General features: G+C 43.0%; 1 protein-coding gene across 1 annotated transcript in view; it reads right to left on the bottom strand.

Moving 5' to 3' along the window:
- The window catches only part of LOC147729146 (uncharacterized), a 91,681-nt gene that overhangs the window by 46,646 nt on the left and 25,482 nt on the right, over positions 1-19,553 (bottom strand). Inside the window, exon 2 of the mRNA XM_086959446.1 lies at positions 1,493-1,601. Within this exon, the coding sequence (XP_086815572.1) occupies positions 1,493-1,601 (109 nt within the window). The remainder of the gene's footprint in view (positions 1-1,492; positions 1,602-19,553) is intronic.

Genomic DNA, 19,553 nt, shown 5'->3' with positions numbered 1-19,553 from the left:
TCAGGCCTCATATTTCCTGTCTGACATGCAAGAAGGTTTTCCTCAGCCGATAACACCGAAGACGTTCTTTTCACCAAAATGGACAATCTCCAAATGGACAGCGATTTGGGCTTGAGTAATACATTTGTCCTCCTGGACCTGTCAGCTGCGTTCAATACGGCTAGTCGCATATTCGCCTCAATCAAATTGCAGCGGTTGGCCTGGAGGACACGGCCCTGTCTTGGTTTCGGCCTTCTTTGTTCAAACTGTAAAGTTAGACAGTTTTAATGCATCACCATAGGCATTAACATACGGAGTGCTACACAGATTTTCCTTGTGGCTGCATCTTTTTAATATATTCCTGGCTCAACTGGTTAATGCTTTGGCATTAAAGGACTTAAAATGTATATCATGCTATACCATGCTGACAACTCACATATTGTTAAGAGTATCCAACTTACCGGCCTCCCAGCAGGCCTTCCAATGCCATTTATAGGGAAGTGGATGATTATAAACCGTTTGAAGCTGAATGCAGAGAAAACGGTCAACATACTGGGCTTTCCAACTTGGTCCATGTCCAGAGCAATAATCACAGCAAAGATGTAACAAATTAAGATTGATGGATCATTCATACTTACGAACAAGAGCTCCACAGTTCTCATCCTCCTTTTACAACGTAGGTACCCTGTGGAAAATGCACCCTTCTTAACAAAAGCAGCAAAATAATTAGCAGTGGCGGCTACTGTAATGTCCAGATTGGACTATGCCTATGGGCTAAATGTTAGTTTACTAATAAATTCCATTAGGAAGCTGCAAGTAGTACAAAATGAGTCAGCTTGGCTCTGCTGCAACTAGGTTTTCCTCAGTATGCCCTTTATTGCCAACACTGCACTGGTTTCTTACAGATAAAGAGATGCAATTTAAGGTTTGTGTCTCACTTTCATAGCTCTTCGCAATCACGCCCAAAAAATGTAAATAACCACCCTACTTTTTATTTTGATCAATATCTTTCCAAATTCACTGAGTGTATCTTTATTTCCTATCCACATAAAGGAGATATATCTCCAATGTTAGTACATTTATTTGTTTAACACTTTCGATGCTGCTGACGAGCTCAGCTCGTCATCACCCACAGGTGTCGTGTGCTGATGACGAGCTGAGCTCTTCATGGTGCCACTAAAATGGCATTTTCCAGCACAGGGGGGGGGAAACGCCTAGCAGCCATGTGGTTAAACCTCTTGTGGAAGGCAGTTGCTCATGCATTCCTTCACAAATGAAGTCAAGAAAAGAAAGAAGAGAGCTCCTGATGGATTATATCATCAAGTTTTTGATGGAACCACATAGATCATTGAAGGGTTTGGAAGATGAGTGAATCGGAAATCCTATGGAAATGCCTTCAACGCAACGGGAAAAAGTTATATATTGTTATACAATTGTAAGGGGCCTCCAGAGTCTGGTGTATGATAAGTCGGAGAGGCTGGGGCAGAACATAGGGATCAATAACTTTATTTACCTGGACACTTGACATCCATAAAGTAGGAGTTAGGATTCTGTACCAGGCGCTTCTTTTTGTGTTTTCGCCTCTCCTCTTCAAGGGGAGGAAGTAGTAGGTCCCTTGCCAACTAAAAGAGAATCAAACAACAGTTAGGAATTAGGATTTGCATCGCTAGAAATAGAAATGGCTCGTTCTAGAGCAGGGACCTCCATGAGAAAAGTACACACAGACCATAGGTGAGAAGTCTAGACTGGCATGCTGCATGCTGTTTCGCTCTGAGTAAAATTTGACAGATCATAGCGATTACATTTCATAATTTAAAATAGCTCCTTAATACAGGTCTAACCTCGGGGTCCATTCACAATGTAGTAAGAAATACAGCAGCAGGCCTACGCAAACCTTCGGACTTCTTATTCTTGTCCGTTAAGGTCTCAAGCCTACATTTTGGAAATCTAGTAGGTCTGGTAAATCAGGCAGCCATTCGACCAATTTAGGTTGCAATACGTTTATGCAGTTTTAAAACTAGATTCTTCAGTACAGGGAAACTTTTACCCATGTAGATGAACAACTTTGAATGCACCACCGTTAAATATACTAGTGATCTGCAGCAATTATATGTCGAAAGAGCACTTACTGCTTCCTACTGGAATAGTGCATTTCCATCTTCTATCAAGTTGACCAATGCATGGGAAATGTTTGGAAAAATCCACTATGATCTGAATTTCAGAGTTTTCCCAAACACTACCTAAGACATGCTTGCACCCGACTTTATAATTTCACAAACCTAACCATCATTTACTAATGACTGCTTATCTAGTTGTATATTTTTTTCCAGAAGTAAACTAGGGGTATGTGCATTAAGAGGGTAGAAAAAGATTGTGTGCCGGGGGCTAGGAAGAGTCTTGTAACTGGATTTCCACAGGGAAATCCCAATGGTGTACAATAGCAGGTGTATACAATATTGCAGAACATAGTCTACAATTCATTTTGTAGATAGATTTTTACTTTACCATACATCACTTAATTCAGTTTACAAGCAGCCCAGCATTACAAAATGCCACATTTGTCCTTCCGTTTAGCAGCCTTTTATTGGCAGGACGGAGTCTAGAATTCGGCAATGTTGTGTAGAGCTCCTACAAAAAGATTGGTGTGACTATTTCTAGTTGGCATAGCTTCAAGTAGACTGACAAGGTACCTGCACCTAAGCTTGCATACGGATCAGAAAAAGTCCAGATTTAGGAAAGGGCTGGTTGGTGAGGTACAAATCATTACTGGGCAGGAAAGACATTCTTCGGCCACTGTTGGGTAGGGCATGTATTCAAAATTTAAATAATAAAAGTAAAGCTTGGTGGATTGGAGAAATTAGGCAGTCACTGGACAAGTAATCCTCAGATCCATTATCACATTTGGAGATGTGCCCCCTGAATATCGAATCAACAGTATCGAAGGGACAGAATATCGAAAATAAAATAATCAACATGTAAGTCTCGAATTTCTATACCTAGCTCTACATATATGTACCTACGCAGTACATATATCTTCAAAGTACACAGATGTGAAGTTAGAAATAGTAAATCTGTACTTTCCGATATGCACTAACCTTTCAATATTTTGTCCCTCTATATTCTTTCCTCGATATTAGTATGCCACAATATTGTTGGTGTTGATATTCAGTTGTACGGTCACATCTGGCATCTAGGTAAGGTAAATCTAATACTGTTAACTGTTTTGATGTTTTGCCTGTATTTCTAGGCTAAGGGTGTGATTGAAGCAGGGGGCAGCCAGCCATCATGTAAAAGGGAGGGTCAGTGTGTCTTGGTTCGCCAGTTGCAGAGAATGGAGGGATTGGAGGCTGAGCAGATGAGGTCCAGTTGCACAAACTTTAGATGCTCTGGTAGTCAGTTGGTATAAAAAGGAGAGAAGAGGAGGGCAATCTAGCTGTGTTTTGAGTTGCCGCCACTTTACGGTCCTGAGTCCGAATTAAGTAGGGAGAGAGCCCTATAATCACTGCTGGCTGCAGATCACATAAATCTACATCCAAGTTATTGACTGTTTGTATGGTTACAAAACTTCCTGACTGAAAAGTGTTCAGTAACTTTTAGTATGGAGAGAAAGAAAGTTGGCATACCTATTATGGAATGCACTGGACACACACAACACAGTATTGACAATAAATGGTGGGCTCATCATGAAATGGCGGGGGGAGTATAGGCCTTGGACAAATAGACATAGACTTGACTGTAAGAACATAAACTTTCAACAGCAAGCCATGTCTCAATGCAAGAGCACTTGCATATGCCTCATCCTGCAAATGTGTAAACTATTGATTGCCTGCTAGGGATTTATTCTAAGATATTTTGAACAGCATGTAGAATCTATACTGAAGTGTCTTTGAATCACAGGTCAGCTCTCGAGAAATCTCAGTTGAATTTAGTGTTCGATTTTTAGAGTCTCAGTTGGAGGGGAGCTTCGACCGGCAAAATCACGGCAAGGCACTCATGAGTGCCTTGCCGTGATTCACAGACACGTCGACTCTAATCTGAGCGTCCAATATATTACCTCAGTGAGAACCAGTCACCAACGGAAGTAATTCATCTTCAAGTTGGCCACAAACAGTTCTCCTCTAAAGGGTCATCGGTATATATTTAATTACCCGTCCTGATGGTCTTGTGAATTGACTCGTTAAGACCGAAACGTCGACCTATATGTCCACTTCTGTGCGACTGACATCTTGCCACCAGTGACTTATCTCTAATCCAGCAGTAGTCATTGTTTATTTTATTTTATGCAACAGTTTGGACTTTGTCTTTTGTACTATAGGAAAGATTGTAATATTCCTTGTACATCAGATTTCTCTGTTTGTTTCATTCTCATGACTGATTAAGAACCCTTGTGATTTTACAACAAATAATAACATCTTTGATACAAAAATCCCCTGTGTTGCAAATACTTATTTCTTTAGCTAGTGTGGTATTTGTTTTTCATTTTCCTAAAATAATTGGATATCTAAGCGCCACCTATTATTGCTGGGTCTTGTCGTGACCAAACGGGATTTGGCACAAGCATGGAAGAGTGATCGAGCCCCCCCACTGAACGCATGGAAGGCAGGGATGGATTATTTTATGGGGCTGGAGCGCCCAGTGTTTGAGGCCAGAGGATGCCCCCGAAAACATTACAAAATTTGGAAGAGGTGGGCGGAGTATAGGGGTTTAACTCTGGTGCCTCCAGCAGAACCTGAAGATGGTCTAGATTTAGACGATGGACTCCAGGCCTAAGGAGGCGCATGTTTCCTAGCTTGATACAAACAGTTACTGGAGGCTCACTGTGATTACGTGCACTGGGTTAGGGAGGGATAAGGGGTGGGTAGGTGGGTCGCTGGGTGGCTGTGGGAGGCGGGGGGATAGGAGGGTTGTTTTTGATTGGGTCTGTGAGATGCTAATACATGTGTTGATGTCTGGCAGTGATCTCCTGACTGTGGAGAGCTGCGTATATGCCTTACCTGATCAATAAAATAAAATTTGTTGTGAAAAAAAAAATAATTGGATATCTGAATCAAACACAGCAACTGATGTTTACAGTTTGAATCTAAAAAAAAATTTCAGTATATATTCTACATGCTGTTCAAAATATCTTAGAATAAATCCCTTGCAGGCAATCAATAGTTTGCACATTATTCGCCCAAGCCCGCGAGGGTATATTGGGTTACCCACCCCTTCTTTTCATTCATCCTGCAAATGGCATAAAACCTTCCCTGAAAGCACGCCTTTGGCTCCCGATAGACCAAACCATCAAATTCAAAGTAATCTGCACTATCCATAAGACTGAGGTAAAGGACCTCACTATGAGCCAAACAGGATACTGTTGTCATTAACCAGACATTCTATCACCCACAGAGCCTAGCAAGGGATATGTCATTCCTCGGGGAGTTATGATTTAATAGTTTCGGTTTAGTGGCTCTTTCAGTTCAATTTATTTATTGTTTCAATAAGACAACACAAATAAATACCACATAATTAACTTCAAAAAAGTTTCATAAGCTATTACATTGACTAAAACCGCAAATCAGAGTTATTACTCTGCCAGATATTTACCTCAGATGTGCAAACATTTCTTTTAAAAAGTATGTATTCGAGAGCATCACACATCATACTCCTCTTCTATCTACTCTAAAAACTATGAATTCTTTAGGTCAATATTAAAATCTGAATCAGCAGAATAGAAAGTGTAATGAGCTTTAATATCTTATTCCAACTGTTTTTTGCACTAATTTTGATTTATTGATGTTTAAAAAGTGCAAGTACCCTAATATCTCCTGGCTCTAATTTAAAAAAAATAGGTCTTGCATCCCAACCAGCTAGTCTATCATTCTGCTAATTTTTTTTGTGATAAGGTACAACAATATCTCCACAGCTATCAGCCTAAAAATAAGTATTGAATCGCCATATACTCTCAACATATAAAACATACTAACTAAAAATAGTCAGTGTTTCATCTTTCGCATATACAATAAGTGAAATAATAATCATGGGGAACGTGCAGTGGGCCCGGTTTGCCAGAAATCCTCAACGATAATAATTTCTTTAACAATCACTCTATATCCTATTCCTGTTTAATCATAACAATTTCAAGATATTTACCCAATGCCTATGTATAAACCGAATATCATCGCATTTCATAATAGAGGGTATCAATTTTTTTAAGTGACAAATTTTGGATTCACGAAAAACCTACAATAGCATTTTCTTTCTCTCCCTACCAAAGGTGACACAAAAGACAGTAAGATGAACAAATGTCCGTTCACAGTCATTACAAAAGGGACAATTTACTGTACTTGCACTCACTATTCCATTATCCTTCTTACTCTTTCTCTATTTTAGAAAAGTGGGCACTCGGCCAAGTCGCAACTTCATCATCTTATATTTGCCTTGCCTTAGATAATGTTGTAAGTGCCCTCTACAATCCGTCGACATTTAGTGAGCTAGTTGTGTCTTTACTTGGCAGATCATTAGATTCATTTCAATGAATTTTCTTTTTAGCAGCTGTTTGACCATGTTGTACCTAAGACTAGGGGTGGGCGGAATTTGCGTAGTCGCGCTACGCAAACTTCTGCGAGCATGCAGGGTTCCCCGACCACATGGAATTGCTTTTTCTGCTACTTCGCAATGCTTTTTTCCTGTTCCCGAACGCTGTTTGCATGCTCGGGGGGGAAATATCTTGCGAACACGCATTTTGAAAGCGCAAACGAGCAAAAGAAATTCTGCAAAGTCGCTGAATTTTTGGCAATTTGGCGGAACGCGAAATTATCCAAATATCGCAAGCGGAACGGAATTTACCACCCAGGGATACCTAGGACACACTGTACTTACTGTAGGTACAAAGACCTTTAATTGCCTCTGGAGACCCACAGGTGTGAGATCCATTATAAATGTGTTATATGCCTAAAAAATCCAGGATATAGACTCACAATCCTAATTTCTCTAGACAGAAAAGCCACAGGGCATCTGCTATGTAAACATTAATGGAGTTATTATACACCCGTGTCGTGAACTTTTTTGTGTATATATATTTTACTCAACAGCGTGCCATTACTCCCTAATACTACTTTAGTCCATGAGTCTTCATGGAGCTACATATTTAGTTTCAGCAGCCCTAGTGGGATTTTCAATTTTGCGATTTTCCCCCAAAGAAGGGAGAGAAATGCTCAAGTCAAGTCTATACATCCAAGATAGAGAACTGTTCAAAGCCTACATGTCTACAATTATTTTTAAGTTGAAACTGTCAACAGTAGTCAAATGACCCCTTCTGGGGAGGACAGCCTCATTACCAACTTAGACTTTTAATAATTCTTTCAAGAAATGTTAATGATATATTTTATTTGGTACATTTAGGAGTGCTATCATTCTATAATTCTGTAAGTAGCCCTTTTAATAATTAGCAACTCTAATTCTCCATTTCCAGGTTTCTGGCATTTTATGAGACTTTATTACTGAGGAAAATACTGGGTTGAGAACTTGAGCCCACAATATAGGATCCAATTTTAGTACATTATCAGATAGTCTATCCGAACCTTGGGCCCGAAAACATTTCAAACACTTTATGATGATTTCTGTTATCGAAGGAATTAGTATTTCCTCTTCAGAGATTGTAATATTCGCCTCAACCTGGCCTACTGGCATGCATGGTGTATGTATATGGTATTTCTAAAGCACAAACCTTCCCAAAAAGCAGCGGAGTACTTTACAGTGTTAAAGACAAGCATACAATCAGCAAGTAATACAACAGGTAGCTGGGTTGTCAATGGTTAATGCATTGTCATCTAGTTTTCTTTAAGAGGCGAGTCTTCAACTCTTTCCTACATTGGAGCAGAGTTCTGGCAGTCCTGATGGATATGGGCCTGTTGTTCCATATCCTGCATGCATAGGTCAAAAAGTCCTACAGCCTTGTTTTTTCTTTTTTACACCTCTTAGTCTACAGTCTGAAGGTGTCCTGTCTGTGTGTATACCATGAACCACCAGAGATGGTGTGCCTGTCTTCAAGATAAGTGAGAGTACTGGTCGTGATGACTTTGTAAATGATGCAGCCGATTTTGAAGATGGTGCAGGCCAGCAAGGAGAGCCAGTGGAATTCAATCAAGATGGGGAGTGATGTGATCATATTTCTTCAGGCTGGGTATGTTACATGATTTAGTGTGCAGGATGCCTTTAAATGGTGCCAACGTGAAGTCTAGGAGGCCAAGGAGAAGTGCTTTACCACCATCCAGATATAAGGGTATGATAGCTCTAACAGCAGTTCTGAAAATTACTTTCTGGAATAAACAGTTTCACAATCTTTAGAAGAGAAAGCTGCTACCAGCCCGTCTTTTTTTTTTTTTGGCATAGTTTTACTTGAGGCTGGGGTTGGTATCCAGGGTGAAGCCAAGCGACTAGGCATTCTGTGAAAGCTGGAATTTGGAGCCATCAAAGTTCATGTCATTTAGCCAGGTTTGCACTGTTTCTTGTTTGTTGTTCTTGTCAAATAACAGAATTTGTTTATTGGTTGGTTTGAGCTTCAGGTAAGCACTGGACATCAATGTCTGGATGAAGTGTAGGCAGTGTTTGACTCCTTTGATGCAACATAAGCTAGGCACCCCCCTTAAGGAGAATAAATCAAAAGGTCAGGCAACAGGGGGAAAATTAGACCAAAACTGTATGCGAAATAAACCCTTTAGACCTATATTTCTTTAATAAATGGCTTCTCACAGCTCTAAAATTGAGGCATACAAAGCATGATATACCACACAGACCAGATGATCCTTCTTACAGTTTTTATTTCATTACTTGCTTTTTTAATTTTACTTTTTCAACTAGTATTTCATATTATAAAAGGTATATAACTTATTACACTTGTGGTAAATCATGTTTTGTATGCCCCAATTTTAGAGCTTTGAGAAGCCTTTTTTTTAAAGAAATATAGGTCTAGAGGGTTTATTTTGCATACAGTTTTGACTCCTTTGATGCTGCTCAAGACAGATCTCAAAATTAGTTATAGGTCCTGAACGCAAAATGCAAGTAGCAATCGTCTGCATGGAAGAGCCTAAAATTCGTACATTTCTGGGAAACGGTGACTGATAAGATTTGCGATGACTAGTAACATGTGTATACACATAATGTACACCTTCCTTACAGGTGTATCTCGTCTTTCAATTAAACATCATTTGACCAAGTGGGCCATACTATTGTCATTGGTATTAGCCAGATATACGACTGCTCTTAAACTGTTGAGCACAAAGGCCCTTTATTGGAAGAATGGCTGAAAGATGTAGAGGTACAGTCTACTGCAGAAGAGGTGCTCTTAAACTGAAGCAGGAATGGTGAGGGTTGGCAGGTAATTATTTTGAGAATAAAGAATTCCTAGATGCAATGCTGCAACTGCAAGATAATGTGCCTTCTTAAGTCTTGTTAACATAAGCCAAATGGGTTTATAATGGGTGTAAATTGCCTGCATGTTTCTTTTCGATTGAAATGCAAAGGCCACACTAGAAACACTGAAAAAGAACATATTCATCATTTTAATAGAACGTTTGCTTCATCTGCATCTGCAATTCTAGGTACCAAGATTCTTGCTGAATAACCAATATATGTGGTTGTACGGTGCCTCCGTTTCCTACTGCAACACGGTCCCATTTGCATATGTTTAATTTTAACCTGTATCCCGAGTTCAGACACCTTTTATATAACAAACAATAAAAAATGTAAAAATAGGTTGAATGTGGCTTGTAAGCCAGGCCCTTCTGCTGCAGCAGAGTCTGAAATAGCTTGAGGGGAATCTACTGCTCTTTATTGTTACTCACGTCACAGCAGTAGAGGATTTACCAGACAGCAACCTGCACAGATTTATGCCACCCTACCAAGACTGGAGTCCATTTAGGGACTACTACTAATAGGACATTTGCAGATGGATTGTGGGTGCCATGACAGGGCATTCTTCGTCGGTGTAGAAGGAATATGACCATCCTTTGCTGGACAAAGGGGTCTTCTGGACACTATTACATTTTTCCTCTTGAAGATCAAAGGGGATGGATGGGCTCATTGTTCAGCAATGTATGCGTTACTACATCTCTTCAAAATCTGTGTAATACCAAACACCCTCTTATTTGTGATCCTCTTTTAATTGTAGATCTTTTGTGAGATGGTTGCCACAAAGGGTTGCCTACCTGGACAATACTTTGGGCAGCATTCTACACTTTCCAGCAGACTTCAGGATGTCCTTTTTAGTAACAAATGTTACTGAGTTTAATGGTACATGATGGGTGAAGCCCAAACCATACATTATGGATACATTTCAAATGAGATTGTACCGGTTACATTTAAACAACAAGCTAACCTGCAAACCTGCAGGCCCAATAACTAGAACTTGGCACAGGTTACCACATAATTCACTGAACGTAGTATGTCTAAATGTGTATGCAGTGACGTTAGGGCTGCTCATCTAAGGTATCTAAGGGTCAGGGAGACGTAAGGGCCGGATTTATAGGGGGGGTCTGATGGTGGTAGTGGGGCAAATCTATACCCCGGTATGCCGCCCACAGACTTCAGGATGTTTGACCGATAATAAACTTTTGGTATCATTCATCCTGCCGAGTCTTGATTCAGCGTAGTTCCCCGTGGCATTTACCTTCAGGTTTAAAATCAAGACCTCACAATTGCTACAATTTGAGGGATGCCTTTTGGAAAACATTTCTTATACGACCATCTTATGACTATAGTGACTTCTGGCAGGCACATTTGGGATTTAAAGGTATTGTTATCGAAGAAAACTTCACTGAAATTCCTCCTAAAGGCTTTGGTTTTCTTCTGCCTCTATTTACAGTAGGAGGTAGCGCCTTCCAGATAGTTTTCTCAGAACCTGTTTTCCTGGAAGAAGCTCTTCTCCACTGCCTGTGTGGCTACAAGACTGTGGCTATGTATCAAATACCTCTTTGAGGACAGCAGGCTATTTGTTTAATTTGAGATGCTCGATAGGTCCCCTAGCCAAGAAAGGGAGAGATATATATGGCTTGTGAGTTGAGATAAATTCCTTTAACTCCGAGATTGCATAGACTGGTGGAGAAGAAGCAGCATCTTTTGAGCAGACACTGGGGTCCTAACACTACACATCTGTAGAGCTGCCACATGAACATCTTCAAATAGTTTGTTAAGTCTACTACCGAAAGCAAAAGGAAGATCTGAATGCAGTTGCAATGCATTCTTGCATTTTCTTTTAGTGACACAATGAACTTCAGGGCAAAAAACACACAAGAGATGGATACCATTTTGTCGGGGCCAGTGCTTGAAATGAAACTGGAATCGTGCAGATATAGTGTCAAAGAATCTGTTTACTACTCAGACGTGCAGGCTTTCTCCCATTAAACGTATTGCACAATGCTCAGAAGTGCTGGTGCTCAGCACCCAACAGAACCTGTCAATCAACGTCAAGTAATGCTGGGAGGCGGTAATTTTGGGGGTAGTTCCACCTTAAACAAATAGAATTCAAAGGTCAGCGCTTGACCGTGACCTTTTGTTTACCCAAATGCTGAGCAACTATCAAATGAGCTATGCAGTAACTAAAGTATCCGAGGCCAAATACTTCAGTACCATTAAACCGGGTAATATTAGCACCTTTCACTTATAGTGCTCGAATGTCATTACCACATTAATAAATGCTAAATAAAACGCACGTTATTACAGGACAGGATACATTAACAATGTGCTGAAGAACAACCTTATCCCTATCAAAGGTAAACAAAACCCTCGACGGCAGGAGTGTCGCCGTGAGACGTCCCGAGACCTCTGTTTGTACGTAGTCCAGAGGTGACCTCGGGGGCGGCCTGTTTGCTGCGTAAACCAGAGCCTTGGCCGCCAGCACGCTGTTGAGGGCGTGGCTCCGCCGCGAGATGATATTCCGCACGCGCGCCACGTTCACGTGAACCTTGCCTCCTCTGCCTATGTGGCCTGTGGGTGGGTGCAGTGCTGGCCTTGGGCGTGCGAGGCAAGAGACACACCTTACTAGCAATGCCAGCTTCCGCAGGAGATTGTTTCAAATGTTAAAGCAGACTTGAAGCTAAATCGTCAATAAATATTTTTTTATTGCTGCATTTTTACATAGCACGAACTCGACCTGAAGGTATTGAAGCGCTTTACCTGTCCCCCCGTTACATTACACAACGACAAATGAATATTTTGTGGGCATGGGGAGATAAAGTGATTTGCCTATAATCGCAGGATGTTTAGCCCATGCCAGACTCGAACCTGGATCCCCAGTTCCAAAGTCGGCAGCTCCAGTCATTTACACATTCTCTCTTAGCATACAGGCAGTGAATACAAATCTCATTCCATGAGTGTTTTTTAAAGACCTCTAAGTATTTCAAAGGTGCTTTTATGACAGACCTACTAGAGTGGGAGCTAAAAGGATGAAGCACCAATAGCAGGCCTATCCACTCCCTAACAATATTATATATTAGCCAAACCCCACTAACTCTATAGATTTTATAAGAATCTTGAAATATTGCGATACTTCATGGTCTGACACAGTGCCTAGAAGCATACTTCCACAGCTGCATATTACACATCTACAGGTAAACTGTGTTTCGCCACCATGAAAATGCTTTTAGCCATGCACTCCAGAAAGCAAAACTCTGCTGCAATTTAACACAGCCTGTGCCCCCTTAACCCCTTGGGCGCATCCGCGACTCTGCGCGGCACATTCCGATCGTGGGTGCGGTCATGACGGCCGGGAGCCGTCATCAGCACACGAGCACTGTGTGCCATGACTGCTCCCGTCCGTCATCAGCACTACCAAAAGACACGTTTGCTGCTTCCTGTTGAACTGTGGTTGATGAACCAGTTTCAACAGTTGTGAGCCAGCCAAAGGTAAACAATGGATTTTATGCATACGTTATTCGATAATATGTAATGGTCACTCTGCCCTAGTGCATTTATTATGACAAGAGACCTTTTCCCTTAAGAATACGATACCACTTAACTTTAGCCCTCGTCTACTCAAGATCTCTTCAGCCTCCTGTGGTCCCAGAATTCATTCTCTTCCTCATTTGGACATATCCCATATGTGATTTAGATCCAATGATCTAAATTACAATTTAATATTGTAGTATCTTAAACCTAGCACAGCAGGCTGGAAATGGTTGGATTCGGATGTCGGTGGCATAGCTCTTGGTAAACGATTTTTGTGATCTTACAGCCAGGATAGAAGAGTTTTGTAATTGTTTGGAGCTTACTGAACAGATAGACCAAGGCCAGGTTACTCTCTGAATAAATAGTTATTCCCTGGTTTAAATACTTCTGCTCTCGGTGGTTTCTACATGCATGTGCCTTCCACATGTATATTTCGCTTTCGCAAATAAAAAAAGAGTCCAGAAGGGATTTCAAGATAAAATGCAACTTCTGGCACAAATTATTGAAGTCTTGAATGTGTATTTTTGGAGGACCTCGGTCATGAGACTTTAAAGAAGAGGAAGCCTTTACTACCTTTCCAGTGAAGCTCAAATCTGGTTCCTCAAGGTCTTTTCTTTTCGAGGCGTAAATCCAAAAGTTCCTATCCACTCCCTAACAATAGGTTTCCAGGCAGACCACCTCATGATGTGCCATGAAATTATTCATAGCCACTGCATGTGCCTTGCTAGCCTGTCAACACTGAACTTAAGACTCAAGGCAGGCCAATTTGGGCCTTCGGAAACTCTAAACAGTCCTTACCTACAGAGCCTTTCACCATCACGGCCCACTGTACCTGCGCAAATACTTCAATCAACACCATGCGTCAAGATCACTCAGGTCCTCTACAGCTAACCTACTCCATGTCCCCAGGTTCAAAATGTCAACCAGAGGAGGAAAATCCATTGCAGTCATTGGCGCGAAAGCATGGAACAAACTTCCTTCTTTCCTGCGTCAATCTACTACTGAACTAAAATTCAGAAAGTTTTTAAAAACATGGATCTATTCCTTGCCAAACTCCGAATGCATGGGATTTATATGATTTGCCTTATAGACAGGTAGTCTCTTTTCACCTACTACCTGCTGTTTTTCTGGAATCCAAGCGCCAAGATACTCCTTGGAGTGGTAGCGCGCTATATAAGTTTCTTTTCACATCACATCACATCTTGATAAACCTCAGTTTCAAATGAATGTTCTGCACGTTGTTCAGATATGCTACATGATAAAGTTCTCCTCTCTGCCAAAAAGTCCTTGTCTCCTTCAGGGACCATGGACCAAGAGTCTATCTAAGGAAGGGCATATGGAGCGGGTCTAATCTATGATTTTGAAGCAGAGGCAATAACCCTGGTCTAACAAAGCCAGTAGGGTAAGAGATGTATTTGACTCTTTTCCTTGATCGGAAAGGCTCAGGGAAGTACGGTCTTCTTGAAGACTGTCAATCAGAGCCCAGACGATCCATTTCTGGATCATATCCGCCAAACGGATACATCGATTTGTCCAGATGTGGGGAATTAATGGGCCTTGTTTCTAGCCAAAAAGGTTTTTAGGAAGGTCTTGGCCCTTCCTGCATCACCTATGTTTGGAAGAATTGATAGCCCCTCTACTTCCATAATCTAGGCGGAGATAAAAACGGATTCGCTTTTTACAACTTTCCTATGAACAGGAGAAACATTCACTTCTCCCTAACAGAACCCAGAGGGCCAGACTTGATGCCCTTCCTTGCAGTTGTGTTCCTCCTAGAGGGCAGGGCGGTGAAGTCTGCCAAACCCACTGAAGGACATTGTGCTCTGGCCAGATATTTGGTTTTGGGTCAGGGATTTGTGGTTAGTCTACTTGGCGGTTACGTCCATTCCTTCATCATAACTGAGTGTTCTTCCAGTCACCCTTACTCTGTAGTTTTTGCCGACAGTGTCAACCATCGTGGTGCAAGACCACTCACCCCCCATCCCTTCATCTGCTGAATTTCAAGATACTGTCCTAGAAACACAAGCATCAGATCCAGAGCTAAGCAGAGTTTAAGGAGTGGGAGGGTTGAGGTGGGCTCTGGGGTTGTGCTGGTTACTGTAGCATGTGCACGTGACAAAAGCTCTGGTTATTCTGCTGACCGTGTGAGGTGTAGCACTTTGCTGAAGGTGCTACAAAACATCACAAGTTGTGTGCCATTAACACGATCAGCAAATAAAACATTGGAGTGAGCAAGGGATCCTGACTGAGCACCGATTCCAGTACTTCAACGTTGTGATATATATATATGACCAAGGCCGCAGGGACGGCCAAAACGCGTCATGGCAAGCTGTTGGGGTAAATAAAATACTGCAGAAACTACAAGAAGTGGTCCTTGCCTTGTTTTTCGCCAAGGAAACGGTGAAGTGCTGCGAGGTATTGCAGTGATATATATATATATATATATATATATATATATATATATATATTTCTCCCCGGAGGCAGACGCTGATTTACCAATGCCACTTTCCTCCACGGTACCTCAACTTCAAGGGAACAAGGAAGTTAGGTTTAATGAGAATGGGATAAGAATAGACCACCTTTAGGTGCATTCAGCCGCTACCTGCAACCTTCCCTGGTCAATGCTTTCACATCGGGGAAGTTATTTTCCATTCTCTATAATGTACTGCTCCGGATAAATGAAAACACAGAATATAACCCTTTTGCCTTAATCTCTTATGAAATACATTCGCCCTCAATGAGATTGTATAGTATGCTTCACCGTCTTTTTATGATATTGAATTATCGAAATATAGTATTTTGACTGACTGACATTCGCCCTCAAAACCTTTTCTCTCAATCAGTTCTACCTAATTTCTAACTAGTTGTCTTCAAGGCTTGCCACTCTTCTACAGGAGGCTGAAAGTGAATTAACCCTCTAATATTTATTCTTCAACTGAGTCCTTGTTATCTCTTCAAGATTTTCTAAATGTTTCTCTTCTCTGAAAATGTATTAAGATTAACGTCTCTTACACCCGTTTTCTTTTTCTCTCACATACTTTGTTTTTTCAGATTAATACAAAACGCTTAGTTTGTTCAAGGGCCTTTAGAATGATAAATGCTCTCTGGTACATTGAGAAATCTCAACAAAATTGAAGGACAGCAACTACAACAAACAAGCATTTACAATGCAATAGGTCTCGCAATTACATTGTTTTGAGCTATTGGCATTGAAAATGTTATTGTTTTTTTCCCTTCGTGAAGCATTAATCAAGTAATGGTGTTGTAAATGACAATGTCTTTTACCCCCTGTTGACCCCCGCAAAGCTCATCAGCATGTGCCCGTCATAAAAAGGAATATCTGACCATCGCATCTTAAACATTTTGCAACAATTCTATAGTTTACAGCAGTTCTAAATTAAATTGTAAAATAAAATGTATATTCTCATAATATTAGCACATTGAATGCATTCAAATAAGATGTTATTCTTATATTTCTCAGATCGCTTTGAATATTTTTGTCCAGTCCACTATTTTCCTCCAAGATATAAACCTGAAATGATCTGCACTAAACCCATCAGCGCCTCATCAGTGGTAGTCGGCGCTATATAAATACCCATGTGAAGATCTTCTCCCACGGGGCAGTACACCACCCCAGCTCGGTTCCAGTGTATTTTAACTGTCCTAAAGGATGTCAGGAGACTTTATCACCTGAATCTAAATACCAGGGATCCACACCATACGGCATTTGCTAAAAAACAAACGTCTGCTAGAAGTTAAATGACATTCGATTTGCGGACGTGAAATGTCGGCTGGTCATAACATAACACATAGTACGGCGAGCACATTCCATACCTTTGCACCCTGGTGGCGGGTCGAATCAGTAACAAGCATTTACAATGCAACAGTCTCGCCTTTGCAAAAGTTAGAGCTAACGGCATTGTAAATGACAATGCCATTTATTTATCTGTTTTCAAAACCAACACATAAATAACAAGCAGTGCATAAAAATGCACTTTGTACTTATAGTCCTTGCTTATGAAAAGCAACGATGGCAGTCTCTTTTACTGCCAGCCTTGTTTCTCGTAAGCAAGGACTATACGCACAGCTTGCACGTTTTCAAAACAAATTAATAAAAGGCATGGTCATTTACAAGGCCAAGAGCTCCAACTTTGCAAATGCGAGACCTATTGCATTGCAAATGCTTGTTCAGAAACAGGCCTGTGATTGGAGCACGTGTATACCCATAGTTTCGCCAGGAAGAGAGCGCTGCCTCAAGGTCTGTGGGCAGTGCCAGCTTGGGATTGTTTGTGGCATAGTTGGGGAGGGGGGTGAAGTAGCCAGAACCAGTGTCAGGTCCAAGCCTGTGCCAGGCAATGGAGGGGCTGTGCAAGAGGCATGAGCAGTTGTGCCAATGAGGGGGAGGGATGAGCATGCCAGGGCAGAAGTGACTGTGCCGGGGGCATGGGGTGAGTGTGCCAGTGTAGGTGTGCTGAAACGAGGTCTGTGGACCGTGGCTGGGTTATGCTAATCGGATATGGGTTATGTCAGTGTCAGGAGGGGTCATGCCAGCACAGGGGGAGCCGTGGGGGTGCGTTCTCTGTGCAAGTGGCACAAGGGGCATGCTCTCCAGAGATTGTCTGCCCTAGCGCGGTGTCAGAGGGCATTGCCACAGCGCAGGCTACAACAGGTGCAGAAGAGGTCATACATGCCAAGCTGTTATTTCTAAGGCCGACGTTATGCCAGGTCTGCGAGGGACGATGGGCTTTACCAGTTCTGGGGGCAGCGCTAGGGCCGGGGCGTGCCAGGGGCACAGAGGGCAGAGCCCCCTCGCTACACCACACAGGGTTGAGCCCGTGCAGGACCCGTCCCACTCTGGGACTGGGGCCGTGCCAGGGCACCTGGGGGCGTGGCCGCGGCGGGGGCGTGGCTCTGGGGGAGGGGCTCTGCCCACACTAGTGCTGCTCCAGGGAAGGCCGCAGTCTCAGGGCTGGAGAGTGAGCAGAGACAGCAGCTCACTGTGCCAGCAGTGGAGTCTGGGTAGAGTGCAGCGGGGGTTCCCACAGACACCCCCACCAGCAAACGGCGCCCCGCCGCCCTGTGCGCCAGCACCCTGCGCACACCCTTGTTACCCCTCCAGCCACTGACCGGCCACCCCCACACTCACTCTGCGCTTTCATATCTCTTATTTAGTGCCCCCCAAAAACCCGAAACATCGTCACCTTACACCCCCAGGCCCCCATAACCAACCTCCGACACACCACAACATACCCTCCATCAGCAGCATCCCTTGCTGACCTGCAGCAGGCGCCACCCCCGCCCTCTCTGCCCTCCCCCTCCCCACACTCTCCTCCCAATAAAAACAAGCACATTAGTGGCGGGAAGAGGCTTCCGCAGACAACTCCCTGTTGCGCCCTTAAGTCGAAACATAGCAGCACCCCACTCCCCGGCCCGTAAACCGGACTCACCGGCAGCAGCAGCGGGAGGCCCGGCTCCATAGCCGCCTTGGGCTCCATCAGGCTCCGCCCCTCCCGCCCGGCGTCGAAGTCCCGCCCGGCGTCGACGACACTTCCGTTGCCAGGCAACGGCCCCACCGGCACCAATCCCAGCACGGCTCCTCGTCTGACGTCAGAGGAGCTGCGCTCGGGATTTGTGATGCTACCGAAGTTCCCGGGCTGCGGCGGTGTTAACGGGGAGGCAACTTTTAATTTACATACAATGCCGCAGTGGGAGGCGGCGGTGATTTGAGACAGCGCACCTTCTAGCACAGTGCCTTCCCATGCGTAAGGGGAGAGGAGCCCGGTGAGTGGGGTTGAGGGTGGGGGTGTACGCGCGTGTGTCTGTTTGAGTGTGTTTGTGCGTGCGTGCGTGTGTCTGTTTAAGGGGGGTGCGTGTGTGTATGCAGCGTGTGTCTGTTTAAGGGGGGTGCGTGTGTGTGTATGCAGTGTGTGTATGTGCGCATGCGTGAGTGTGGCTTTGTTTGAGAATGGGAAAATGAGGCACGGCGACGTGCGCGCTCACGAGGTAGAATCTCCGGCAGGAGACGCTCGTGATAGTCTGCTGTCCACATTCCCCCGAAAGTGATTACATAAGTTGTCGAGCCCTAGACAGCAAAGCTTCGCTTTGCTTTCGTCTAGGCTCGACCTAAAAAGATGCCTCGACGCGGAGACACGCCGTGAGCTGTTGGTTTGTTTGCTCCTTACTGTGAGCCCACGTGGGTCTTCTGCCTGGCGCCGGTGCTTATCCTGCCAGCAGCCCCCTTTTAATCCCCGACACGAACATTGAACACAAGCAAGGCGGAAGCAAACTGGAGCCCACATAGGATCTATTTGTTATGTAATATGCATCTGTACAGCGCTTTGCTCATAGTTGTATCGTTATATAGCGCTTTAGGACAACAGGCGCCATGTTAGCTTGCTGAGATTTTGGATTAGGAACCTTTGAATGGTACACCTAGTGCCATATGTATCAAGCCAAATTGAATTCGCAAACGCCGAAATTCGGCGTTTGCGAATACAATTTGGACGATGGTATGCATCAAAGAAATCAAAATATGAGATTCCTTATCTTGCCATTGCATTTAAGAAATCGCAAATTTTGCGATTCCTTAAATGCAATGTAAGAAGCCAAAAAAAATAGCAAATTGGCCTTAAGGAATCGCAATTTACCAC

Source organism: Lissotriton vulgaris, chromosome 2_2 (genome assembly GCF_964263255.1).
Source record: "Lissotriton vulgaris chromosome 2_2, aLisVul1.2, whole genome shotgun sequence".
NCBI classification, from domain to species: domain Eukaryota; kingdom Metazoa; phylum Chordata; class Amphibia; order Caudata; family Salamandridae; genus Lissotriton; species Lissotriton vulgaris.
This window is presented reverse-complemented; position numbering and strand designations above follow the sequence as displayed.